This window comes from Camellia sinensis, chromosome 9 (assembly GCF_055761805.1).
Source record: "Camellia sinensis isolate YWXY chromosome 9, ASM5576180v1, whole genome shotgun sequence".
In the NCBI taxonomy this organism is placed as follows: Eukaryota; Viridiplantae; Streptophyta; class Magnoliopsida; order Ericales; family Theaceae; genus Camellia; species Camellia sinensis.
In genome coordinates, this window is record NC_138969.1 from 31132516 (window position 1) to 31160396 (window position 27881).

The 27881-nt window shown below is 42.0% G+C and overlaps 1 protein-coding gene across 1 annotated transcript; it reads right to left on the reverse strand.

Annotated features, from left to right (window-relative positions):
* Positions 1-2691: 2691 nt before the first annotated feature.
* On the reverse strand, positions 2692-3463 carry LOC145799055 (uncharacterized). The gene is made up of 2 exons (XM_082888623.1): positions 3405-3463; positions 2692-3110 (listed from the first exon to the last, which is right to left on the reverse strand). The coding sequence occupies exons 1-2, from the start codon at positions 3456-3458 to the stop codon at positions 2826-2828; spliced, it is 339 nt and encodes a 112-aa protein (XP_082744749.1). The 5' UTR covers positions 3459-3463; the 3' UTR covers positions 2692-2825.
* Positions 3464-27881: the final 24418 nt, after the last annotated feature.

The following is a 27881-nucleotide window of genomic DNA, read 5'->3' on the forward strand; positions in this document are numbered from 1 at the left end:
GGGTCTGTCGGGTTGTATCGAGTCAGTCCCCGTTGTATATAATACCTGGTGATTCTGGGGTTGTTGCCTCGAACACCATTTTGTTTTATAATTATTATCTGTTTTTGTTTTGAGTCTGTTTCTGCCGAGGGGCCAGTTGCACCAACAAAGCCGATCAAAACAGCTGTTGCTATCTCAACTTCATGCTTGCTTTCAGCATAAGGACCAGAGAATTTGATCGGGCTGACAGTACATCTCGCCTGCTCTCCTGTGTGCCAAACTCATTGCATTAACCTAAGTTTTTCAAAAAAAAACAAACTTTTGAACACTGTGGTGATGAAAACGAAGAGGAAGGAATTCCTCGGGTTTTGTAAAATTTTGATCATTTTGAGAGAAAGAGAGGCGTGCTAAGCCTTTTTATGAATAAAGCCATGCTTGTCGGCGTGAGTACTGAGAAGGATCCTGGCCTGATCCAGATTGGTTCCGCACTATCTTCGGCGCGAGCGATTCGTCTCCTTCTTAAAAACTTTCAAAAGCAAATGTTTTACGCGGCCCTGCGAAGACCTGTGTGGAATCGCTCTTGAGGTCGCGCAGCCTAGGATCGCTCTCAGCCTCAAGATCCAACCTGTTTGTTTTCCGACCTTGAACCCGTTCAGAATGTTCAAAAGGTTCAACAGACAAACGCCATGAAAGGCCCGTGTGGCCAGTTTTGAGGTAGCCTTCGATCAAGAAGCATCAAAGCCAAATCAGAAGGAGTAGATCTCGCCGGAAGAAGCTCGTGGAGCAACCTTGATGGATTCTCCGCAAATCAGTGCAACAGCCGTTCTCCTAGACACAGAGAGGCTCCAATTTCAAAAACCATTTGGCATGGACTTGCTACACTTTTACCCTTTGAGAGGCTCGCTGGGCCGAAAACCCGGAAGGGCGGCCCAGGCAAAAGTTAGAGCAAGAGAAAAATACAAAAAAAGAGAAAAATACAAAAAGAAAGATTGAAAAAGAAAAAAAGAAAAAAGAAGCAAAAAAAAAAGAAAAAAGAAATAGAAAATGAAAAGAAGCTCGCAAGGTTGAAAACCCGCATTGGGCGCCTTGGCAAAAGTGAGAGCCAAACAAAGTGAAGGTTAAAATACCCGAGTGGACCTTAACCGGAACTACATAAGGCTTGATTCCCATGTTTGGGATACGTAGGCAACTTCATCATGAAGTCCAGCCCCCAACGCTTTCATAAGCGTCTCAGTCCATGCAATGGTTTCGATTTCATCCCCAAAGTCCAGTGGCCAACACCCTCCAAAGGTGATTGTGTCCATATATGTGTTGTGACCGTCTTCGTCATCGCTGTGTCCAAGAGCTCGACCACCGCCAATGAAGACTTTCTGCGGATTGCTGCGGCACCATCCCAAACAAGGGGCAACTTTCCGTTGCCACAAGCCGTCGTGAGACGCCATTCAAACTAGGGGCAACTTTCCGTTGCCTCCCACCCCCTTTAAACCAGGGGCAATTTTCCATTGCCTCCGATCTGAGGTTGCGCATCTCAAAGGGTAAGCTCCATGCTTGTCGAGCATCAGCTGTTTGAAAAATAGTTTTTGAAAATTTTTACTGAGGTTGACTATTTTCTCGAAAACTATTTCATTTTTCCAAAATCGGACCATTGTCTTGGACCCAAAAAGGAAAATTTTCAGTGCTTGCTGCCTGACTTGCATGCTTTTCAAATCAAAAATTGAACAAGTACGTTAATCCGACTCTCATTTTGATCAAAACTGTTTTAGTAGAAAGCAAAAACAAAGAATGGTTAAAATGATGAACTAGGGGCACAGTTGAGCCAGGCGTTCTGTCTTTCCCCCGTCACCGACGTACTTGCCAGAAGAGCGCTCTGCCCGCCAGAAGAAATAGCGGTGAGCTAACGGCATCGGGCGTGAACCCGCAACTTCCTGTTCATCCATTAATCACCCCGGGGAGGGATGGAGAATGAGAGATATGAAGAATAGAGAGGTGTAAGTTGAGAGAAAAGTGAGGAAAAGAGTTTTGAGAGAAAATCCGAGCTTGAGAGTCAAGTGATGTGAGGATCACAAATCAGAAAGGGTGGGAAACAATACCCAGATTGAGCTGGCTCCTCGTGGTCCGAGGTCTCCCATCTTCGTTTACGCGTCTGTGTGTCGTGTCTCTTTCATTCGACGGTCTCGTCTTTTGTTTTGAGTCTCTCCCGAGCGTGTCTCGTTGTGTTTAGGTCGTGTACCTTTATATTTGAGTCCTCCCCGCTATGTTCAGTTGTAGGCTCGATATCCCGGTTTGAAAAACCCTCATTCGATTTCAAAAAAATCGTTTATGCTTAGAATGCTGTGCCATTCTCTACATTTGAACGCATTTCGACTCCAACCGGTTCCATCTTTAAGGTCCGTCCTGTCAGATTGAGCTGCTTGTTTGAGAATTTGCCGTGTGCAGAATGAATCGAATGCTGTGTTATGGGCTGTGTGCAGATTAATCCCCAACAGAGTAAGGGCTGTGTGTTCAAGAATCAGGCAGTGGGTTGCTTGGGTTATCTTGCTGTTGGCTGTTTAGTTATCTGATTATTACAGTGCAAGTGTTCAATTTTCAGACAGCCAATCAGTTCCATTTACATTGAGGTGTAACATGATGAGATGCGATGCAATGCATGAAATGTGTAAATGTAAACACTTTTTCAGATAAAAAGTCTGTTTCATTTACTTACCTTTTCAAATGTACAAGTTTTGGAAACAAAAATCTGCCTGCGGCAGTACAAGGTAATCTATCTACCAACAAAAAGAAAAGTACAAAGAAAGAAAGAAAAGATAGCAAAAATCTGCATCTATGTCCAGCGACTCCAAGGGCTGTCAGTCCGTCCTGGTCCTCTTCCTGGACGAAGGTCCAGGAGCATCATCAGCATCGTCGTCAGAGCCCGAGCTAGAACCGTCTCCGGTCTCCTCCTCCGATGACTCTGCCTCCGCCTCTGACTCCTCGTCATCATCATCGTCCGGGACTGGAGCTCGCGAGCTACTCCCGACGTGAGTACGCCCTCCCCTGGTACGGGGAAATATCCTGCCCTCCTCATCTCTCCTCCGAGCAGGGACAGAAGGTCTAGCTGGAGCACCTCCTGCCATGGGAATCTGGAAAGGAGGCTGAAAAGTTCACAAAAAGGGAAATGCATCAGTACACTGTGAACAGTTTAAAGGTGCAGAATGCAGTGTATGAGTACAGTGTAAGAGTGTCGTGAGCAGTTTAGCAATGCAGAATGCAGTGTGTGAATACAGTGTAAGAATGCCGTGAGCAGTTTATCAGTACAGGGTACGGTGCAAAATGCAGTGTATGCAGTGCTCAGATACTGTGAGATCAGTGTATCAGGTGTTGTGCCGTGCATCAGATTATGTAAAGCAGTGTATGAATGGTTTGAGGCCAATGTCAGAAGGACATACCGGTATGCTGTAGACGGCTAGAAGGTCAAATGTCCGCTGGAGCATCCCCATCATCGAGGCATTCATCGCCAACGACCGACGGGTGTACTCAGAAGAAGCCTGCAAAAGAATCAGATGCATTGGTATTCTGTGGAATATGAAATAAACTGAGATGAATGACTGTACAAAAATGCAGTAGAACATACCGGAGGTAGGTCGGGGACATCAATGAACTCGTGACCAGCCGGTGGAGGGGCGAAGGGGATCTGATAGGTCGACCCACCCTGCCCCTGGAAAGTTAGTACAGCGGGCAGGGCAGGCCAGCCAGCCCCCCGTCCTCCCTGCACTCCGCCCCTACCACGGACTCGGGCCCTCCTTGCAGCCCCTACTCCTGCTCCCGCTCCGGCCCCAGCCGCTGATGCCACAGGCCTGGCCCCCTCTGCTCGACGGCCGCTCAGGGGGCGCATCAGGTACGTCCGCACGTACTCCTGATAGTTGTCGGTGCCTCGGAAGCCGGCCTCCTCCCAGCCGATGGAGTAATCATCCAGCTACTCAGTGGTGAGCCCCTTGGTCTCCCTCATGTCTGCAGGAGGGGGAACCGGGACTATCTGCTCAGGTAACCCTAGGGTCTGGTGTAGAAAACGCTCCCCCAGGTACCAAGCCCGACAGACCGGGCCCTCAAGCAAAATCCGAAAACGCGAGGTCTCCTCCGCACCAGGGAACCGACCCCGCACCGCCGCTGGCATAGGAGCCCACGGCCGCCAAGTGATCTGAAAATGACAGACAGTTTGTTATCTACTGTTATTGAAATATACAGTTGAAAAGCGAAGCTTAAATGAACTGAAAGTAAAGCATACCTCCGCGGGGGTGATGGTGTCGAAATATCGGCGGAAGAAGCCGAATGTCTCCCGTGGTCGCCGGGTGCATCTCCCGTCGAAACGACTCGAAAACGGGACGGCCAGGGGAGTCTCCGCAACTGGCACGGGGGCAAGCCTAGGAAAGTAGGCGTAAACCCACAACTGCAAAACAGATGTCAGTATGACCATCAAATAAAGCAGAAATGGCAGAGCCGTGTGTTGTGCAGTGTATTATGTGCAGTGTACAGTGTGAGCAGTGTACAGTCAGTGTAAAGCAGAATGTATGTGTGTGCCGTGTGTACAGTATACAGCAAGTATAGAGCAGACTACAGTGTGTGCAGTGTACAGAGTACAGAAAGTATGAGACAGAAATGAAAAAGCGGAGAAGAAATGTACCTCCCAAGCCCGCCAGTAGCCTCCGAGTAGCTGGCCGCTGCCGCGCGAAGCCGAGCTCATGTACCCGTAAAGGGTGGCCAGAGCGGTGCCGCCCCAGTCATAGTGCAGAATGTCCCGGACGTCCACCAGTGCGCTGAGAAGACAAAGAGGCACGGTGTTCGCCCGATCGGCGAAAATGGTAGTCCCGAACAGGAACATGAGGAAGCCGCGAGCATACCTCTCCACGTCCTCCGGGATCATCTGCGCCTCCTCCTCCAACACGGGCTGGACTCGAAACTGGACCTCAAACCAGGAGTATCGGATGAAACCTGGGCGAGCTAGGGGTGGCGCCTCCCCCAGTAGATGGACCTGAGCGGCGGTCCACTCATCCATCGCGATGTCAAATGGGATCGGATCACCCCCTACCCCGATGCCTGTGAGCATCGAGAAATCATGAGGGGTCATCGTCATATCCCCTGCTGCAGAGAAATGAAAAGAATCGGTGGTGTCCCACCACCTCTCCGCCAGAGCGGCCAGGAGAGGTCTGCATGTGGACAATCTGGAGAGCCCTCGGCAGAAGGTGCCGAAGCCCGCCCGGTCCACGATGCGTCGGACTGCGTCAGGGAGCTCATCATACCACTCCCGTGCACCAGTATTCCCATACCCGCGAATGGTATGGGAACCCTCCTGTAAACAGAAAATAACAATTGCAAGACAACATTCAAAATGCGGTTTTGAAAAAGCAGATAAAGCATGTGTGCAAGTTGGACAGATTCAGGCAAATACCGGGTGCCGGTGTGCTTACAGTGAAATACGTGTGATGTGTCAGCATGTTCGGGCGTTTCAGAACAGATATAGCATGTGTGCAAATTCAATAGATTCAGACAAATACTGGGTGCCAGTGTGTATGCAGTAGAATACAGTGAGTGCAGTGTGTTTGAATGATTCAGGGCTAGTGCAGTGTGTGTGCATGTGTCAGTCTCAAGCAGATATCAGTTGTATGTATGTTTACAGTCAACTACAGTCTACAGCATATCAGTTTTCAGCAGTTAAAGAATACAACTAGCTGCGGCAGTTTTGTATCCTACATTGCAGAAAGAAAAGCAGAAGAAAGAGAGTTACCTCGAAAGTGCCGAATGAAAGGTGGGAGGTAGGCTCACGCAGTAGTAGCTCAGGCGCCACATGCCTCTCGAAGCTCCGGAACTGTCGCAGGCCGTCGGGAGGCAGAACATGGATCGCCGGCCGGTAGGTCGCCGGGTCGAACGGGCGCTCGCTCAGTGGTAAGAGCTCGACCCCGGGATCCATCTCGTGGTCCGGGGGAGTCCCGCCACGTGGAATGTCATCCGCCATGTAGAGAATGATGTGAAAATGGCCCGGAAAAGGAAAACCGGGTCCGAATACGAAGAGTCAACCAAAAAGTCAATCCCGAGAGGGTCGGAAATGGCCGGGAAGGCCGGAATGTGAAAAGGCACAGGAATGAAGAGGAAAGTGAGGGGAACAAACCCCGAAAAGGCAAGAACGCCAAACGAGGCACCGAAACGAAAATGTGATCGGTGGAAAATGTCCGAAACGCGAAGAGAAACGCGAATCCGACGACGAAACAAGCGTAGAACGTGAAGAAACGGGCGAAAAATGAGAAAGAAACGCTCTAGAGAGAGAGAACAAGGGTTTTCGGCGGTGGAGAAGTGAAGGAATAGGGCTTGAAGCCCTATTTTATAACACCCAAGGTGAAAAGTCAAAACTGCCCCGCATCAGCAACTGTTTGCCGGTCGGCAATGTTTTGTGCCGGCCGGCACTTTTTTGTGCCGATGGAATTGTTTTGTGTCGATGGCCAGTCGGTGGCATCATCTTTCGGCCGGTGGGGTTCCCACAGCCTTGTTTAGGCCATTTGAGCTGTTTTGGGTCTTCATAGCTGAAGAAAGTGCAAGAAAGTGCATCTCCGACGCTCAACCGGCCTCCGTTCTGACCACGGGCCGTGTCTCCAGTGCGTGGCACTCAAATTCGTGCAAGGTGTATCCTTTTTGTATCCTTTTAAATTCAAAAGCTACCCCATCTGTGTTGCACAAGTTCATCACACTACTTCGGTGCATTACATCGCGCTGTCGCGCGCCACACATTTGCATTGTTGTGCACGTGTTACATGCGTTGCAACACGCACCCCTTTGCATTGTCGTGCACATTTCTCATGCATCATCATTGCATTTCCATTCCATGCATTGTCATGCATTCTGGAATACGTGCGTTGTTGCGCATTCAAGCCCATTTACATTCCGTGTGGCATGCATGTCACACTTGGCATCGCACTGTTTTGTGCGTTTCAAACCTCGCGCTGTTCTGCGCATCGCACTGTTTTGTGCATTTCAAAATTGTCGCGCTGTTTTGCGCATCTCATTGCATTTTGCATTGTCATGCATGTTTAGTTCCATTACTTGCGTAGACCGCATCTCAATTCTTTACTTGCGTAGACCGCATGTTTTGATTGCGTAGACCGCATGCTAAATTTCTTTACCTGCGTAGATCGCATGTATTGCTTGCGTAGACCGCATAGTTGTTCAATTTCTTTCCTTGCGTAGACCGCATTCTTAATTTCATTACCTGCGTAGACCGCATGTTTTTGATTGCGTAGACCGCATGTTTGTTTAATTTCATTACCTGCGTAGACCGCATGTTTTGATTGCGTAGACCGCATGCTTAATTTCATTACCTGCGTAGATCGCATGTTTTGATTGCGTAGACCGCATGCTTAATTTCATTACCTGCGTAGACCGCATGTCTTGATTGCGTAGACCGCATGATTTATCGATTTCATTACCTGCGTAGACCGCATGTCTTGATTGCGTAGACCACATGATTTATCGATTTCATTACCTGCATAGACCGCATGTCTTGATTGCGTAGACCGCATGATTTATCGATTTCATTACCTGCGTAGACCGCATGTCTTGATTGCGTAGACCGCATGATTTATCGATCTCATTACTTGCGTAGACCGCATGTCTTGATTGCGTAGACCGCATGATTTATCGATTTCACTACCTGCGTAGACCGCATGTCTTGATTGCGTAGACCGCATGATTTATCGATTTCATTACCTGCGTAGACCGCATGTCTTGATTGCGTAGACCGCATGATTTATCGATTTCATTACCTGCGTAGACCGCATGTCTTGATTGTGTAGACCGCATGATTTATCGATCTCATTACTTGCGTAGACCGCATGTCTTGATTGCGTAGACCGCATGATTTATCGATTTCACTACCTGCGTAGACCGCATGTCTTGATTGCGTAGACCGCATGATTTATCGATTTCATTACCTGCGTAGCCCGCATGTTTTGCTTGCGTAGACCGCATGATTTATCGATTTCATTACCTGCGTAGACCGCATGTTTTGATTGCGTAGACCGCATGTTTAATTCCATTACCTGCGTAGACCGCATGTTTTGATTGCGTAGACCGCATGTTTAATTCCATTACCTGCGTAGACCGCATGTTTTGATTGCGTAGACCGCATGTTTAATTCCATTACCTGCGTAGACCGCATGTTTAATTCCATTACTTGCGTAGACCGCATGTTTAATTCCGTCACCTGCGTAGACCGCATGTGTTAATTACGTAGACCGCTTGTTTGTTTCGTCACCTGCGTAGACCGCGTGCTTATGATCAATTTCGTCGCCTGCATAGACCGCTTGCTCCGCTTGCCTAGTTGTATTTCAATATGCATTGTCATGCTCTCTACTTACTTTGCGCTGTCACGCATTTCGAGTACACCACTATTCTTGCATTGTCATGCATTTTGCTAACCATATTGTACCTGTTAAGTTTGTTTTCTTTTCAGGCACGATATTGTATGTACGGTTCATTTGAGGCTGGTGCAACCAGACGAACCGGACAGGTATTGTATCTCCCGAGTGAGACGTATTGAGAATTCCATAATTCTCTTACATCCTTTCTGCATTGTAGTGTAGTTTGGTATGCTAGCTTAAAATTGTCGCATGTTTGCTTCATTACAGCTTTCTTTGCATGATCATAAGTTATGCTCGGCTCCGTGCATTGTCTTGCATTTTGCCCCTGCCTCCGGGCGCATATCTTAATTGTCTTGCATGTTTGTCTAAGTCTTCGGCCTTGTCAAAAATGGGTCGTCTCTGGGCTTTGACATTCACTCCCGTCATTGTTATGACTTTCGAGTTCTGTCAAAGAGGGGCAACTGTAGACACCCCATTTTTGACCGTCCTCAAGACTTGGGCGTCACCGTTTGAACACTCGGTGATTATCCATGTTTGTGTTCATTTGGAGTTCCCGGAAGCCTCGGCTCGCGTGCCTTGCCTCAGGATCTCCGAACTCGACCGTTTAGTGTCTGGTTTTGCACCAAACACTTGTGTCTTGCCTTTGAGAGGCAGGGTGGGGCTTGTAGACCATCCCCACCCACCACCGGCATTGGCTAGATGCCACCGGCTGGTTTTTGCTGCCACCGGCAATATAGTTTGCCGGCCGGCACTCTTTGTTGCCGGTCAGCACTATTTGTTGCCGACCGGCACTCTTTTTGGCCAAGATGGCATTTTTTGCCGGCCGATTGCTGTTCATCTGCTTTTGCAGATATTTTTGGACAGCTGTATTGCTTTTGCTCCCCTCCATACACGTGGGATCTCCCTCTTGCAAAGCTTGTCTTGTAAGCTTTACAAGAGGCATATAGAGAGGAGCCCTCTCTAAGGCAAAAAAAGAGGCTTTAGACATTTTTGAGGAGAGAAGACAGAGGAGAGCTCTGGTTTTTCCTAGGGTTAGGGTTAGATACACTCACCTATCTCTCTTTTCCTCTCATTTTGCACACTAGGTGTTTTGTGTCTCACTATTGCACACAAACACCTAGTGTTTCACCTTCCTCTTGGAGCTGAGGTTCTAAAGAGTGTGTTTTGAAGTTTTGGTGTTGGGTTCAAGCCAAAGGAGGCCATTGGAGCACCATTGTTGAAGAGGACTACAAGGGTGAGAAACTAGTCCCTTTTTCCCCCATTTTTGCATTGATTTTCTACTAGTCTTAGAACTGTTTTTGTGATTATTGTATAACATAAAAAGTTCTGTTTTTAAGCCCTCTTTATTGTTTATTAAGAGTGTTTCATTGTTTGAGGGTTGTTGACCACCCTTAGGCCTCAAAAGGCCTCATTTTGAGCCATTTTGTGCTAGCTCCGGGATTTTGGTGTTGAGGTCTCTTCACCACTGAAATCTTGAGGGATTTCAGTGGTGAAAATGATGCTTTGAAGTCCCAAGAAGGAGAGGGCCACCCCCTCTCCTTGTTGTCCTTGAAAAGGACATATTTTGGCTTCTTAAGGAAGCCTATGCTTGAGTGTGTGTTGAGCATGTTTGGTTTGTTTTTCATGCTTATATATCCATGATATAACATGATTTAAAGTTGGTTTTGGAACTCCATGCATGTTTAGCATAGTTGCCATATAATGCCTTATTTGTGCCTTAACATGTTCTAGGTTGTTAGCCTTTGTTGGAGCATGTTTTAGGCTTGCATTTGTGAAGATTATGTGCTTATTTTGCCATGTTTTAGCTCTGTCCATAATCGTTTGGGTTGATCTTTGCATGCATTATATAGCTCCTTTGTATTTGGGCTTGTTGGCCTTGAGTATGTGCATGTGTAGCATGCCATCTTTGCATTGTTTTGGTGATTTGGAATCATCCTACATGCTATTTCAGTCCCATTTCCATGCTTGTTTGATTGCCTTGCATGCCTCTTTAATGCTTTGAAAGCTTGTGTTGCAATGCTCCATGTTTTGGCCATGGTGTATGCCTTTGTATTTGGGCCACTTAGATGCCATCTAAGGAGTCCTTTGGCCTTGCTTTAACATGCTAAAAATCTGTTTTTAGTTGTTTAATGCATGCCATGTTTGGTCATGATAAGTGTAGTTCAATGCCTTATTGATTTGCCTTGAACACTTGGACTATTCGTTGCATGTTTTGGCTTGATTTATAACTTGATTTGGCATCATTTTATAACATGATTTTAGGGCTCATGTTGCTTGCTAATTAGTCCATGATTCCTCCTTTCAAGTGTGCTTGAATGTTGCTCGTTTTGTGCTTAAGTGTTGGCCCTTATGTGCATGTGTGTGTGTATGCCACTTAGCCCTCACTCTTTAGCACTCATGGCTACTGTTTTAGGCCTATTTTAGAGTCGCCTAATTCATGTTTAAGTCCATCTTTGCCATCCATTTGCATTGCCATATGTATGCTTGCATGATTGCATAAGTGCTTTGCCATGCCATGTTGCATCCTTAGCTTTTATGCCTAGGTTGCATTGCATCTTGCATGCATTCCTTGTCCCTTGACTTGGGTGATAGGGATTGGGAGTTTTGTTTGATTGGTTTGCATTGCATTTGAAACCAAAGTTGCATACTTGGTTCTTTGGGCCATCATGCATAGAAATGCGTGATTGGTGGTCCGAGAACCGAGGCACATGTCCCTTTGAGTTATCACAATGATAAGAGACATGGTTGATGCATACATGCCTTGAAATATGCTGCCATGCCTTGTTTTGCCCTCTGTTGCTGTGAGTTGCAGGTTCTGCAGGAATACTCTGCCGACCGGCAGTGTAATGTGCCGACCGGCACCATTTTCTCTGCCGACAGCTTCAACTTTGTGCCGATGGCCATACAACACTGCCGGTGGAAATTTCATCTAGCCGGTGATGACCCCCTCTGTCCAAGGATGCAGTCCTGAGGCTTTGACAGCCTCCAGAGGAAGAAAGGAAGGAAAACAGAGGCAGCTTGCGCATGGTGGCGCGCTTCCCGAGGCGTTTTCTCGCTTTATTTAATTTATTCAATTTGTTATTTAAATTAGTTAATTTGTAATATTAATTAGCTAGTGTAGTTAATTAATTTGTATTATTATTTTGGTCCCTCCGAGCAAGGGCAAATCTGTAATAAGTGTGCGTGAGTGTGTGTATGTCTTCCAACCTCACGTCTTTCTTCCCTTTTATTTACCTGCTTACGATGGTAGATTAGGGCACGTTCAATTTAGCATACCTTATGCTATGCATGTGTGCATCCATGCATTTGTATTACATGCATTAGGCTCGGTACATCATGCTAACCGCATATGTTTTTCAAATCAAAAACTGAATACGTGATAATTGTGCATTTTCACATGACATGTTTAGGATAGCCGAGCCTATTCTAGCAATATTTTGTATGCGACGCATTAGGCATTTCACATGGACTTGGATCATGCATGTTTGCTAACAAGTTCTTTGTTTTGGCACGGAGTACTATGTAAGTATTTCCGCTTTAGCATATCGCATGAGTGTGAATGTTACCATGACAGCATGCTTAACATGTGGCTAGATGCTTATGTGTTAAACTGTTTTGAATGCCTGTGGGTGAAGGCCGGATTGTTTGAGTTGGAAAAACTCGTTGAAATCCATATTTTAGCCTACTTGCGAGTAGCAAATTCCAAAGCATTTTCAAACCAAACGGATATGCAATGTTTATTTCCAAATTAGGCAATCTAGTCTATACTTGTTTGCTGCGCGCATAACATAGTAATTCTAGGCTAATAATTGGAATAAGAACACATAACGTTTTCAAAATTGGATATCACGGTTAGTAGAGGCCGGTCTTCGGACCGGGCGAAAGGGGGTGCTCATAGCTGACCTTCCCCGATCGTACCCAAGCTCCCGAGCCGAGACAACTCCGGTGATGACGGACACGTGGCCTTCGGCACCGAGTCAGGGTTTCCTAAATTTTCCCATTTTAAAAATATTTAGGTGGCGACTCTGTATCTGGCAAAGCAGTCCATGTTTGGCACTACTTTTTCAAAAATCTGTTTCTCAAAACGATTTGCCAGATTTGGACTCTTTGGTTCAGATTAAGAACCGTGACACAAGTCGAGTCCGAACTGTAGCAGCGAGGTCCCCCCCGCGGACATGTTACAACGATGCAATTTGAATGATGCGCCAAGCTTCAGTGCATGCAAGACAAATGAATGATGCAAACATGCAAGCATAAGGTATGCTAATTGAAACATGCCCTAATCTAACCATCAAAAGCAGTTAAATAAAAGGGAGAAAGAAGTGGGGTTGGAAGACATGCACACACACACGCGCGCACGCTTATTTCAACATTATGCCCTCTTGAAGGAGGGTCCGAAAAAATAAGCTAAGCTAATCTAAGCTAAGCTAATTATTACAAACCAACTAATTAACTAATCTAAGCTAATTAATTATTACAAACCGAATTAAACAATTAGCTATGCTAAACTAATTAAAATATTACAAAACAGATTAAACTAATTAATTACAACACATGTAATGCTACAACTAGCTAATAAAAGCAATAAAGTGGCCTCGCAGGCGAGGGAGACATGCATGCTCGATTACGTCCTCCCGAAAATCCATCGCCTTGCCACCGGTTGCCTTTGTTTTCACTCACCTTGATCTCTTAATACTGAACCAATATTCCAGACTGCCTCTGCTCCAAAATAGGAACACTTTACACAAAAATGGACTGGTGGCCAGTCAGCCACAGAAGGTGGCTGTCGGTCACCTTAACTGGTTGGTCGGCTAGTCTAGGTGGCCGGTCGGCCACTACTTTTTCCAAGCTTCTAGTTTTGCTGCAACAGAGAGCAACAGAGGCAAAGCAATGTATTTGCAAGGAAATGTGTATACTACCACCCTCCTCATCATTTCTCAAGCTCAAAGGAGTATGACACTTGGCTCTCAAGCCATCAATCAAGCATTTTCATGCATGATGGCCAAAGACTCAAGCTTATACAAGCTTAATGAATGCACAAAAACAAGACTCTAGACCACTACCTTGTCATGGATGATCAAAGGCAATGGAGACAAAGGAGATTGGCTCATTTCATCACTTTGAGTATGAAATGGACCAATCTACCTTGTGTTCAATATAACGTCCGATTAAACACATGTAATGCACGCAACATGTTTATCTTGGTCATATTTTACTTGATCCAATTTTATTTACTCATTTTACATTACCAAACCATTCTTTAGTGGGTTAAGTCCAATTTCAAAGTCCTATAATGAGAGAGGGGTCAACCAAAGGATGGTTTAAGACAAGAGAGAGATCATGCCTTTGGTTAGGAGGAACCCTCAAAAGAGAGTTAAAGTCATTGAGCACAAGCTCTATCTCAAGCTTAAACACAATCATAAGGTTAACCAACCCTCAAAACAAATGGAAAAATGAAGAAATGAAGGAGGTTGCAGACTTTTTAGTGCTGAAATAGCATGAAAAATAGTGCTACAACATGCAAGCAACACATGCACAACATGTTAAAAGCCAAAAGCATCAAAGCTAGTGAAGAACACTACACTAGAGGCATGCAATACCAAGCTTAAATGACCAAACTAGCTCTGGACAGAGCTTAAACATGCTAAATCAGTGGCTAAAACATGCTGAAATTTAGGCACAAAAGGCAAGAAAAACATGCTCATGTGTTAGGCAACAAACAATGCTCAAAACACAACTCTCAAAAGCCATGAAAGAGTGGGAATAAGTGAGAGTGTGACAGAGATATATGCACTGAAATCACATGTTAAATGATGTTATAGCATGCAATCACCTCAAGCAAAGCATGTTAGAGGCCTTAAAACATAAAGCTAGTGAAGGTCTTTACACTAAAACCATGCAAAACAAGACTCATATGACCAAGACCACCCAAAACAGAGTTAAATCATTACAAACCAGTAGCAAAAACATGCTGAGACCAAGTCACAAATAAGTAGAAAAACATGCTCACATGCTAGGCCATCTACACTAGCAAACAAGACACAAGGAAGGGAGGCCACCCCTCCTAATTTGGACCTCAAAACAAAATTTTTAGCACTGAAATTCCCCTGGAATTTAGTGGTTAAAAGTCCAAAAAAATGTGCTTCAAAAGGCTTTGAAAAGTAGCACAAAAGGCTTTACAAGCCAAAGAGCAAAAGAGGAGACAACCCCCTTAACTCAACAAGACTTAAACTACCATTTTAAAACCTTAAAAGCAGAGTTTTTTATGGTTGAAAAACCAGGTCAAAATAGTATAAAAAGATGGTCAAGCAATCAATCAAAACAAAGCTTAAAAGAGGTAAGTCTTTACCTTTGAAGCACAGCACTAAAACAGCCAATATTCTGAGCCAAAACCAAGCTTAAGAGCTCAAACCAAGCCTCAAAGAACCTCTGCTCCAAGGTGAAGGTATTTGGCTAAGGGTCTTAGTGCAAATGTGTAGAGAAAACTCGCTTTCAAGCACAAAATAGGGAGAAAGAGAGAATTCTAGAAAGAGAGAGGAAATTTTGCTCATAAAATTTCTAACCTCTCAAATGGAGGAGAGACCTCCCCTTTTATAGAAATACAAGCCAAAGACTTGCTTCTATCCCTTCATACACGTGTATGGAGATGGCCTTCAGTGATCAACAGCTGGCACAATTGGCAAAGAAAATATCTGAAAAAGGAGAAAAAATGGCCGTCGGCCACTTAAGGTGACTGGCCGGCCACCTCCTCTAGCTGACCGACCACTTCAAGTGGCCGACAAGGAGGAAAAGTGGCCGACAAGTGCCAAAAGTCGCCGACAAGGCCTTTCCCCCCTCTAGGCAAGAGGCACCGAGGTTTGGTCCAAAAACAAGCACAAAACAAAGAGGTTTAGAGGCCCAGAGACAAGGCGTTCCGCCGACTCAAAATGAGCACAAACATGCACAATCATCATGTGCACAAACAATGACGCCTGACTCTCAAGGTCGGTCAAAAATAGAGTGTCTAGATAAGGGAACATGAGAAAATAGCTTGGACGACTCCGCAACCCCCATTCATTTCATTGCCGATCTCCAATTTTCTCGGAAAAAGAAGTTCTCTAGTTTGTTCATCTGATTGGCATATACATTGGTTGTTTCGTTCCAAGTGGCATCAACACTCGTTTTCAGCTCGATCTCATGTTGACCCTTCATTGTCTCCATCAAGATCCTCAAAGCCTCATAATCAGACCTTAATTTATCAAGCTGGCGTGTGGCTGCTTCAATGGCCGCCATCTGACAAAGTTCGGCTGTTGCGATTCTATTTTCAGCTCGTGCCAGTTCCTCCTTAAAACGTTCCCTCTCCGCGCAGCCTCTATTGTCTGGTCATCTATCGTCAAGTAGACATATTGGGAGCCAAAGACTCTGATCAGCCCATCGATAACAACATTGCCTCCGGCAAATGACTAACTGGATTTGCCTCCTCTAATAACAAAGCGAGCAATAATCCTACCTCTCGAGGTTCGGCAGGGGCCTCAGGAGCAGGATCAGACAAGGGGGGCACGGCTACTCGAGGTAGAAATTGATTAATCAACACCATAGCTAAGCGTGAGGCAACAGCAGAACACCTCCAAACTATTTGCAGAGCTTGCAAATTGACACCCCAAGACTCGTTTTGCCGATCTATGTTGATTACACGATGATCTTTAAAAATAAATAAATAAATAACAAAAAAATGTTCAAAAAAAAAAAAACAAAGACGAGGAACAACTGTTAGATGAATGGTAACTATACAGTTATGAAAATCATCACGGCTCACCACCCAACCTTCGGGGTACAGTTGCGGCACCCTTAGCAAAAAGAGGGGAGGCGAATTCCCAACTCCCAGAAACCATGACCACGTCTTCAGATTCTACATCAAAGGTCTCGGGAGCACCCAAACAAGTGATCTGTCATGATCACAACGCTTTGACGCAAAATAGAATGCCCCCGAGGGAGCTTGATACAGATTGTAGCAATACTGTAACTCCCTCAAACCCAAATCCAAACCTAATATGTTGTTCAGCGCAAGTATTGCATTTATAATCTTAAAAGCATTAGTCATCAACAAAAAGGGCAGGACTCCATAATGAGAAAAGATCTCACGAAGTCAAGGGTGAAGAGGAAACCTAACTCCACCATCAACTATCGAAGACACTAACCATGGAACTCTCTCATCATTGGGAAATAGGAAATTATTGTTCAGACGAGGCGGTTCTATATTCACACTAATGGGAATGTCACAAGTAGATCAAAAATGAGATATACCATCAGAGCTACTAAGGAGATATGCATACTTTCCCATCTCGATGGAAACCTCTAAAAAAAAACTAAAATAGTATAAACAATGGGGAATACACAAACACTTACAATTTGAACGGTGATTTGAGTAGCAGGGAGGAGGAACAAGTGTCACTGCCAGAAAAATCTTCGATTGATATAGCTATGAAGGCACAAAATCCCGACTATCAATGCTAATGATTTAAGAAAAAAAAGGTAAACGGTGCTTGCCTCCAACGCAACTTATCGCCTCCTTTAAATAACTGTAGACACCCCATTTTTGACCGACCTCAAGACTTGGACGTCACCGTTTGAACACCCGGTGATCATCCATGTTTGTGTTCGTTTGGAGTTCCCGGAGGTTTCGGCTACGCACCTTGCCTCAGGATCTCCGAACTCGACTGTTTAGTGATTGGTTTTGCACCAAACACTTGTGTTTTGCCTTGGAGGGGCAGGGAATGCCTTGTGATGCATTCCCACACATCGCCGGCCATGACCAGAGGCCACCGGCTGGTGTTTTGTTTCCATCGGCAATATATATTGCCGGTCGCACTGTTTGTTGTCGGTCGGCACTCCTTGTTTACAAAATGGCAATTTTGAGCAGCCGATTACTGTTCATCTGCTTTTGCAGATATTTTAAGACAGTTGTATGTCATTTTGTTCCCCTCCATACACGTGTATGGAGGGATGGACCCCTTGTTAGCTTACCTTGTAAGCTTTACAAGATTGGCTCCTCTATAAGAGGAGCCCTCCCCTCTTGGCTCTAGGTTAGAAATTTTGGAGAGAAAATTGGTGTGAGAGCTCTGGTTTTAGGTTTAGGGTTTGATATATATTCTATCTCTATACCTCTCTCTCATTTAGCTTTTGTGTGTGTTTAAGTGTGTTTGTGTCTTACTATTGCACACAAACACATAGTGTTACACCTTTGCTTGATTTCTTGAAGGACCAGAGGTTGTTCTTGAGCTGTTTTGAGCTCAAAGAAGCTGTTGGAGCCTCATCTTTGAAGAAAGTCAACAAGGGTAAGAAACTAGTCCCATTTTACCCCATTTTTGCATTGTATTTTTACCTATCTTGAAATTGTTTTTTGGCTTTTCATATAATACAAAAAAGTTCTGTTTTTAGGCCCTCTAAATAGTTTATTTAGGGTGTTTTGTTGTTTGAGGTTGTTTGACCCCTCCTAAGCCTTGTAAGGCTCCATTTTGTGCTATTTTGAGTGAGCTCCGAGACCTTGGTGTTTGGGCCTCCTCACCACTGAAATCTTGAGGGATTTCAGAGGTGAGGATGGTGCCTTGAGGTCCCGAGAAGGAGAGGGTCACCCCCTCTCCTTGTTGTCCTTGAAATGGACCATTTTTGGCCTCTTGAGGGAGCACCTAGCTAAGCTTCATGTTGGCCATGCCTTGGCTACTTTTTGTGCTTATTATGTCATAATATGCCTCTATTTTTTGTTGGTTTTGGTACACCATGCATGCTTAGCATACCTACCTTGTAATGCCACTTTGTTGCCTTAACATGCCTTAGGTTGTAAACCCTTGTTCAAGCATGTTTTAGGCTTAGCTTTGTGAAGCTTTTGTGCATATTTTTCCATGTTTAAGGTCTGTCCTAGGTTGTTTGGGTCGACTTTGGCATGCTTAGTATAGCCCCTTTGCATTCCGGCTTGTTGGCCTTAAGTGTGTGAATGTATAGCATGACATTCTTGCATTGATTTAATGGTTTGGCATCATTTATAGCATCATTTCAGTCCACTTAGCATGCTTATATGCTTGCATTTCATGGCCCTTTTGATGCTTCAAGAGTTGGTGTTTCATGCTCCATGTTTATGCCATTGTGTATGCCTCTAGGATTAGGTCATTTAGATGCCATCTAAGTGGTTCTTGAGGCTTACTTTTGCATGATTCGGGACTGTTTTGATTCAATTTGGTCATTTGCTTCATGAGTCATATGGCCATGTTCTCAAAACGATTTGCCGGATTTGGACTCTTTGGTTCAGATTTAGAACCGTGACATCAAATCGAGTCCGAACTGTAGCGAAGGCCCCCACGCGGGCGCGTCTACAATAACTGTGCCTTCGCATTTAATGTGGAAGACTGATGGACATGTCGGACTATTGGCACATGTCCGCATGACATCAGCACATTGGGAACCCAAATACGAAACCCTAAAAACCATAACCCTAATCCTACATCGGTTGTAAGCTATGCTAATCTCTTGCCTTGCGCAAGGAACTGATCCATGAGGATCCTATCTTAAAACCTATCCGAGGGATAGTGCATCGGCCGCAAGTGATGCCGATCTCTTGCCTTGGACAAGGAACGGATCCACGAGGATCCTATCTTAAAACCTATCTGAGGGATAGTACATCGGTCGTAAGCTATGCCGATCTCTTGCCTTGCGCAAGGAACGGATCCACGAGGATCCTATCTTAAAACCTATTCAAGAGATATTACATCAGTCGTAAGTTATACCGATCTCTTGCCTTGCTCAAGGAATGGATCCGTGAAAATCCTATCTTAAAACCTATCCGAGGTATAGTACATCGGCCGTAAGCTATGCCGATCTCTTGCCTTGCGCAAGGAACAGATCCATGAGGATCCTATCTTAAAACCTATCAGAGGGATAGTATATCGACCGTAAGCTATGCCGATCTCTTGCCTTGCGCAAAGAACGGATCCACGAGGATCCTATCTTAAAACCTATCCGAGGGATAGTACATCCGCCGCAAGTTATGTCGATCTATTGCCTTACGCAAGGAACGAATACATGAGGATCTTATCTTAAAACCTATCCGAGGGATAGTACATCGGCCGCAAGTTATGCCGATTTCTTACCTTGTGCAAGGAACGGATCCATGAGGATCTTATCTTAAAACCTATCCGAGGGATAGTACATCGGCCGCAAGTTACGCTGATCTCTTTCCTTGCGCAAGGAACAAATCCACAAGGATTCTATCTTAAAACCTATCTGAGGGATAGTACGTCAGTTGCAAGCTCTACCAATTTCCTACCTTGCGCAAGGAACGAATCCATGAGGATCATATCTTAAACCCTATCCAAAGGATAGTACGTCGGCAGTAAGCTCTGGAACCTATCCCAGGACTACTGTGTCAGTTATCGGTTACGTCAAGCTCATAGAGCTTACAAAAGGAATGTTACTTTGGCATAAAGAATCTTCAGCACAAACTTTGAAATAAAATATCTTAGTTAGCACAACCATTTCACACAGAACCTTTAAATCCAAACTGTCACATTCAATTTATAGTTTTTATATACAAAAAAAATAAAAATAAATATATAAATAATAATTTCTTCACCTTAGGTGCTACCTGTCTCTACCCCCTCAACGACGTTCTGCTCGGCAGCTTCATGACGTAGATAAGGTACGTTTTTTCTCAGCTCGGAATCAGTTAGAACATTCGCAGCCTCTAGCACCGATGTCCAGCCATCCTCAAACAACATATTCTCAAGCTTAGCAAATGCATCACATACACAGCGGTAGCCTCATTACAACCCTCATCTTTCGCTATCTTTACCACGTTAACCAGATCGTCTTTCGAGGCAGTAAGTGCTTTGGAGAGCTGCTTAATTTCCATCCTCAACGCACTGATCTCTTGTTACATGGCTGCAAGGTTTGAGTCCATGACCTGAAGCTTTGAATCAAGTTTTGTAATTTTACCCTCTACAGCAGCAGCACGTAGCTCGAGCTCTTTTGTCGTCTCAGCCAATTGGTCATTTGATGACTTTAGCTTATCTACCACCCTGATCAGCTTGTTATGGCACGCCATGGCCTCATATGTAGAAAATACACCCTATAATTCAAACAAAGGAAAATCAATCAACCAACCAAATAACGACACATACAATCAAGTGATAAACAGATAGCACGATCACTTACTATCAAAAAAGAATGCAACGCTTGAGAAAAAATGGCAATATCTGACTGTTCCGTCAAGCGTGCAGCATCAACCGGTAAAATCGAACTACGGACAATTGTAGAGGCGACTTCAGCACTACTCATAGCCAAATTTGTATTTGTCCATTGTCAATCTTTTAGAAAAGGCACTAAAGTGATCGGAGAAACAACATGCACTGGTTCCGAAGCAGAGGTTGGGGATGATGCTGTGGTAGCCGCAGACGAATCTGTACGGCTTTTTTTGCCGACCTCGGTCAATTGGTCGGATGTCATTTGCTCGGTTTTTTGGCAAGAGAAATAGACATATTAGAGATCATGACGGGATTAGGAGGAGAATCACTAACTATAACAGGTGAATCCTGGGGCCGATCAGTGGTAGCAGGGTCGGAAAAGGTCTACAAGGCCGAGGTTGCCGCCGTAGTTTTTTCACACTTTCGAGCCACAGCAATCTCCAAGAAGTTTTTCGGCGGCATGGTATCGGATATAGTGGCTTCCGAACTAGACGACTCCCTTTGGGATTCTTCCTCAACAACTTCTTCAACGTCGTCTCGTAAATGAGGAAGGATGTAAAAGTCGAAACCACCATCAGCACCAAGATTTATGCCATCTATGGCTATTAAAGTCCTGTAATGAGGAACGTATGCAAGCAAGACGTCAGCCGCCTGACCTTGCCCTTGTTGCTCTGGTGGTCCTCTGTACGACCAAGCTCGGCGCAAGAGAGGGAGGTTTACTTGATCTTCCCATTCGCTGGGATGAGAAAAGACTCTGGGAGCTATGACAAATAAATGCAATTATTAGTAAAGTTAGATAGCAAAACAGATGCAAAGACAAAGCAAATAAAGGTGATTCATAACTTGGACGGCCAATGACCTTAGGAATAGGTTGGATCCGATCAACTCTAGGAGGAAATTCCCAATTCCCCTCTATTATGACAAACACATCATTCACACCCTTACTAGAATCAGGAAGCATTTGAACGAGCTGGCGCTTCACCGACCTGGGTTTAAAGTAAAACTTTGTTCTCTCTTTGGTAGTAGGAACAAAATTATAGCAGTACCTAATCTTAGATAGACCTAAATAGATTCCAAGAATGTTATTCAAGGCCACTACACCCATCATTATCCTAAAAAAATTGGGGGATAGTTGGGAAGGCAGCATCTCATAAAAGTGAAGCACCTCTTAAAGGAGGAGATGTAGAGGAAATCTAACTCATGCATCTATTATACCTATCAAAGGAAAAGGAATTCGTTCTTCAAAACCCTTTGACAAACTGTCATCGGAGGTAGGAAGGCGAACAATGATATCCTCAGGAACACTATATAACGCCCTGAATTCAGCAGTACTCTATTCGAATTCGAAGAATGACCTCAATCGATTCATTTTAGTCAAACAAAAGCTAACAGAATTAAGAAATCGCAAGAGAAAATGGATAAACTTACAAAGAACTTTCGTTGAAGGGCAAAGACACGAGTATAAGAACAGAAGGCGTAATGCGATGAGTAATGACAAAATGAGAGGGCCAAAACCTTCAATTAAATATGTCAGAAATGAAACGGTGCATTAAAGAAAGAAATGACGGGCGTCATTATTTAAATAAGGATACTCAACAGACGGGTGTCACATACGGCGCTATTTTCCTAGGGACCTGCGACAGTTGGCTAGAGCACCTTCGACAATTTGATTACAACGAAACACCGAAGGGGGGCCAATTGTGGAGAATAAAAATTTAAGCCCAAGGCCCAAGCAAGTTAAGACGCGGCCCCAAAGCATTTTTACCCAGCCAGGGAAAATTCTAGGCCCAAGCCCTTAGAAGGTACAGTTGTAAAGCAAACAAGGTCACGTGATAGGAGATTTAGACAAAATCGCTTTCAGAAAAGAGATCCTTAAATAGGAAGGAAAACCCTTGGATGACATAGAAATCAATGATAGAGATCAAAACTAACAAAAGAAATGATACAAAATCGACCAACTCTGACAATCTGGGCATCCGATAAGATCAATCCAACGATCAAGGATGAGTGCACAAAACCCGAACTAAATCTAGGCCATCTGTAACACTGAGCAGCCGACAAAGGCATATAAAAATCACTTGTCTACTTCCCCGACCAGTCTCTGCATACATAAAACACCACTGGATTGGTACCATAATCCAACGGTCACGATACTAGGTATCCACACTATAAAATGATGAAGGAAAACCATTTAAGGGCAAGCAAAAATAGAGAAATAGATATTACTCTTCAAAAAAAAAAACGACATGTTTAAACAAGGTTCTAATTTGATCGTCGGAGGGTCCCTCCGACTAACATTGGACGGGGTCGGGGGAGATCACTGACGTTTTGGTATTTGTCTTTTTTGTAGAGTAAAGGAAGGAACGGCTCATCTCACTTTCCCTGTGGAGAAAACATTTTCCCCTTCCATATTTGTGATGGGATGTTCAAACTAAATGTTGAGATTAATAAACCATCTACCAATTCGGTTTATATGTTGGCTTTTATTAATTTTTGGCCTGCTCACTTGTGTCATAAAACAGTAAATGTGTGGGAATCATGAGTAGTTTAGGATTAATTCTTAAATTGACAAAAAATTTTGAAAAATGTGAAGTTTGAAGTAAAGTAAAAATTACCAAGAGGCTTCATAAAAGTGTTGAGAAAAATACTGAATTGCTAGAATTATTTCATACTAATTTGTGTAAGTTTAAAGGAATTTTAACTCGTGGTGGTAATCGATATTTTGTCACTTTTATTGATGATTTTTCAAAATATACAAACTTATATTTATTAAAAAATAAAAGTGATGTTTTTGAGAAATTTAAAGAATTCCTTCTTGAAGTGGAAAATCAATTCGGTAAAAAGATTAAGAGAATTAGAAGTGATTGAGGCTGGGAGTATGAATCTCATGGATTCAACTCTTTTGTTCAGTCATTGAGAATTATTCATGAGACTACTCTACCACATTCATCTTCATCTAATGGTGTAGCTGAAAGAAAGAATATAATGTTAATTGACTTGACGAATGCTATGCTTATTGATTCAGGTGCTCTCTCAAATCTTTAGGGCAATGCTATTTTGATAGCTTGCCATGTGATAAATAGAGTGCCACACCAAAAGACTAAAATTGTACCTTATGAGTTGTGGAGGGTGCAAAAACTAAATCTAGGTTATTTGAGGGTTTGAGATTGTTTAGCTTTTGTGAGGCTTGCAGATCCTATACGACCTAAATTGGGTGAACAAGCTACCACTTGTGTTTTTCTTGGGTATGCGTTGTATAGTACAGTTTATAGATTTTTTGATATGGAAAATAATCAGTGTGTTTGGTTTCAATTTTCTGAATTCAGTTCTTGAAAACTGTATTTTTTGTTTTTCGTGTGTTTTTTTGTTTGTTTTGTTTTGTTTTTAGTGAATATTTTTAAAATTTTAAGAATTTTTTTTTAATTTTTAATGTACCTTACTTAGATGTATACACAAAAATACGAAAAATATACTGAATTTTCATTTTTTTTTTGTATTTTTTATATTTAGTGAAAATTATACTTTTTAAGTGAATTTATGTTAGGTGTGTCTAAAAAATAAAAAAATTACTTAAAATATTTAAAAAATTCAATAAAAATAAAAAAAATACGAAAAACAAGAAAGTATAATTTTTTGAAAAGTGTTTTCAAAAACTGGAAACAAACATAATGAATATTATTTTTAAATCAGGTGATACTATTTTTCAGGAAAATAAATTTCCTTTCAAATTTAGAAATAGTGGGGGCCAAATATTTTGTCCATGTCTAGCTCTTCTACTCCATCTACAAGAACAAGAAAATTCTAAAATCTAACCAATGAGAAGTAAATGAGCTAGAGTTGAAAAAGATTTTGGCATTGACTATTATCTTTACAAGGTGGAAGAAATTCCTCTTACAGTGTAAGAAACTTTATCATCACCTAATGCTATTTTCTGAAAAGAGGCTGTAAATGATGAGACAAATTCACTACTTTCAAGTAAAATATGGAAGCTATTGGATTTACCTCTAGGTTATAAAACTATTCAGTGTGTTTGGTTTGTGTTTTCTGGATTAAGTTTTTTGAAAACTGAGTTTTTTGGTTTTCGTATTTTTTTGTTTTTAGTGAATATTTTTAAAATTTTAAACATTTTTTTTACTTTTTTAGATGTACCTTACTTAGATGTATCTAAAAAGAAAAAAAAATGTGAAAAAATATTTTAAAAAATTAAGAAATACATAAAAATACAAAAATGTACTGAATTTTTGTATTTTTTTTTTTGTATTTATGGTATTTAGTGAATTTTTAAAAGATTTTTTTTACAATTTCTTTGCTTTTTAGGTGTATTTATGTTAGGTGTGTCTAAAAAGTAAAAAATTTGCATAAAATATTTTAAAAATTCAGTAAAAACAAAAAAACACGAAAAATAAGAACATAGAATTTTCTGAAAACTGTTTTTAGAAAAATGGAACCAAACATAGTAATTGGGTGTAAATAGGTCTTTCGTAAAAAAAACTTAACCGGATGGAACTACAGATAAATATAAAGCGAGGCTTTTGGCTAAATGTTTTAAGCAATAAGTTGATCTTGATTTCTTTGATACTTTTTCTCCGATTATTAGAGTTATATCCCTTAGACTATTGATAGCAATGGCTACAATTCATGATTTAAAAATTCATCAAATGGATATGAAAACAACATTTTTAAATGGAGATCTAGATAAAGAGATTTATATAGACCAACCCGAGGGCTTTGTGGAGCCTGGCCAATAAAGCAATGTGTGTAAGCTAATTAAATCCCTTTATGATTTAAAACAAACTCCTAAACAGCGACATGAGAAATTTGATTGCTACATGATTGAGAATGGCTATAACACTAATAAATGTAATAAGTGCATATATTATAAAACTTGTGAGAATGCACATGTGATTATTAGCCTATATGTGGATGATCTATTTATCTTTGGCTCTAATTTGCATATTATAAATGAGACTAAAAATATGCTAAATAACCATTTTGATATGAAAGATTTTGGTGAAGCCAATTTTATTTTGGAAATTAAAATTACCAAGACTAATGATGGCATTTTTCTTGATCAATCACATTATGTTGAGAAAATTTTAAAGAAATATAACTTTCTAGACTGTAAACATGTTGGTACTCTTTTTCATGCAAGCATACATTTATCGACTGTAACAAATGAAAAAGAAGTGATTAATCAAAAGGAATATGCTAACATGATTGGTAGTTTGAGAGATACTACTGACTGTACTAGATGTGACATTGCATATGCTGTTGGAGTACTTAGCAGGTTTACTAGAAAGCCAAGTTGAGATCATTGGCTAGCCATGGGAAGAATTATGAGATATTTATCTTGTACCAAAAATAATGGTTTGTTTTATAGCAAGTATCCTACGGTACTTGAGAGATACAGTGATGCCGATTGGAACACATTGTTAGGTGATTCTCTCTTTACCTCGGGTTTTATTTTTACCTTAGGTGGTGGTGCTATATGTTGGAAGTCTAAAAAACAAACTATAATTGCTAATTCTACAATGGAAGTTGAGCTTATAACATTAGCTTCAACATGTGAGCAAGTGAATTGGTTGAGAGATTTGTTACATGAAATCCCTTTTGGGGAAAAACCAATTCCTTCTGTGTTAATTCGTTGTGATAGCATTGTTACTATTGATAAAGTGAACAACCATTTTTATAATGGTAAATCCAGACCTATTAGTGTTGGAAATGGTAGAAAAATTCTGGGTAAAACCAGAATTTTTTCTCAAGTTTGGTCTATTTTTTAGGTGGGCCTCGAGTGTCGATTTACTCGGGTCAAAGTGGTAACGCGTTCTATGCCGCGTTGTGATTCACGTAGTATATTTGGTTGCTCAAAACCATTACCGAGTGAATGAGAAATTGAAGCCAAAGTGTGCTCCATGGAAATGGAGTTTTGGTGGAAATTCCTTAAGGTTGTAAATTGGCTTGTCCCACATTGATTTGGTGGGAAGTTTTGAAAGGGTTTATAAGGCTTGAGTGAGATACTTGGGGTGTGCCCCAAGGGGTACCCAAGTGTTTTAGAGAGAGAGGTTATGAGCAAAATGGGCTAGACCCATTGGACCCAAAAATCACCACACGCGCCGCCGTCCGTCCAGTCGGGCGCGGGTGCGTGGTTGGGTTGGGCTTCTAATCTTTTTGGGCCAAAAACATTTAAATTTAATTTTATTTTTTGGTAAAATAAAATCCAGAATTCAAATTAAACTGGTTTGGATTTATGGTTCATCCAAACAGGGCCCTTCCTATTTTCAAACAGAATTAAACTGGTTTCGATTTATTGCTCATCCAAACAGAGCCCTTCCCGTTTTTTATCTGTTTGAATTATTAACCCAACAGATTCAAATCTGTTTAAATTTGAAACTAACAGGTTTCATACCTGTTCAATTCAAAACCTAGAGCCACCTTTACATCTATAAATAGACTAGCCTCCCATTTGGATTTCACTCCAATTTTCGTACTCCATTCTCTGCTTTAAATCTCTGCATTTTGCTGCATTTTATTTCTGAAAGAAAGAGTGTAAACACTTTGTGTTTTCGACGGACGATTAAATTGTAGTGCTACTTTTATTCGTTGATAAGATCATTTTATCCTGGGAGATAAACATCCAAATTCTGATAGCACTGTGGAGAGGACGAATCTGTCTTAAGGACACAGTGTTAAACACTGGACTTGATCAGAAAAGTTATTCAAATAAATTAACCAAGTAAGTTGTTTAATTTTATTCTGTTTTTTATTTGTTTATTTAATCAGACTTTATTTTTGTTTTTGTAACAAAATAAAATCTGTGGTTTTATTTATTTATTTATTATTTCGAGTTTGATTTTTGTAATCAAACAAATTCTCTCCATTTCTTTATTTCTTTAAATTCTAATTGTTGTTGTGTACACAATAGAATTAAATATTTTAAATACAGTGAAGATTGTCCAACAATCTTAAGACAGACTCCTTTTTTGGTATCTTCATTGTATTTAATTTTCTGTGTTTTTAAAGTAATATTCTGGTTGGAAAAACAAATAGTGATTTATGCTATTTGACAGATAGTAGTAATATACTGTCTCTTTTCTTTGACAACAACTAGTAGTACGATACTGGTGTCATTAACAATTCAGAATATTATTTGGTATTACAGAAAATTCTTGTGATATTTTATTTTTCTAGTTTTAGTAATAAGGAAAATAAAATTATTTTGTTGTTGTAATTTATTTTCTGGTTTTAGTAACTAGAAAATTAATTTGTGTTTTGATTTTTTCTGATTTTTGTAATCAGAGATTATGGCTAC

What these genes read in the sequence shown, in the direction of transcription:
- LOC145799055 (XM_082888623.1), bottom strand. Translation starts at nt 3,458, where the DNA reads ATGATGGGGATGCTCCAGCGGACATTTGACCTTCTAGCCGTCTACAGC. An exon ending in TAGCCGTCTACAGCATACCG is followed by an intron (nt 3,111 to 3,404) that starts GTATGTCCTTCT and finishes TGAACTTTTCAG; the next exon opens with CCTCCTTTCCAGATTCCCAT.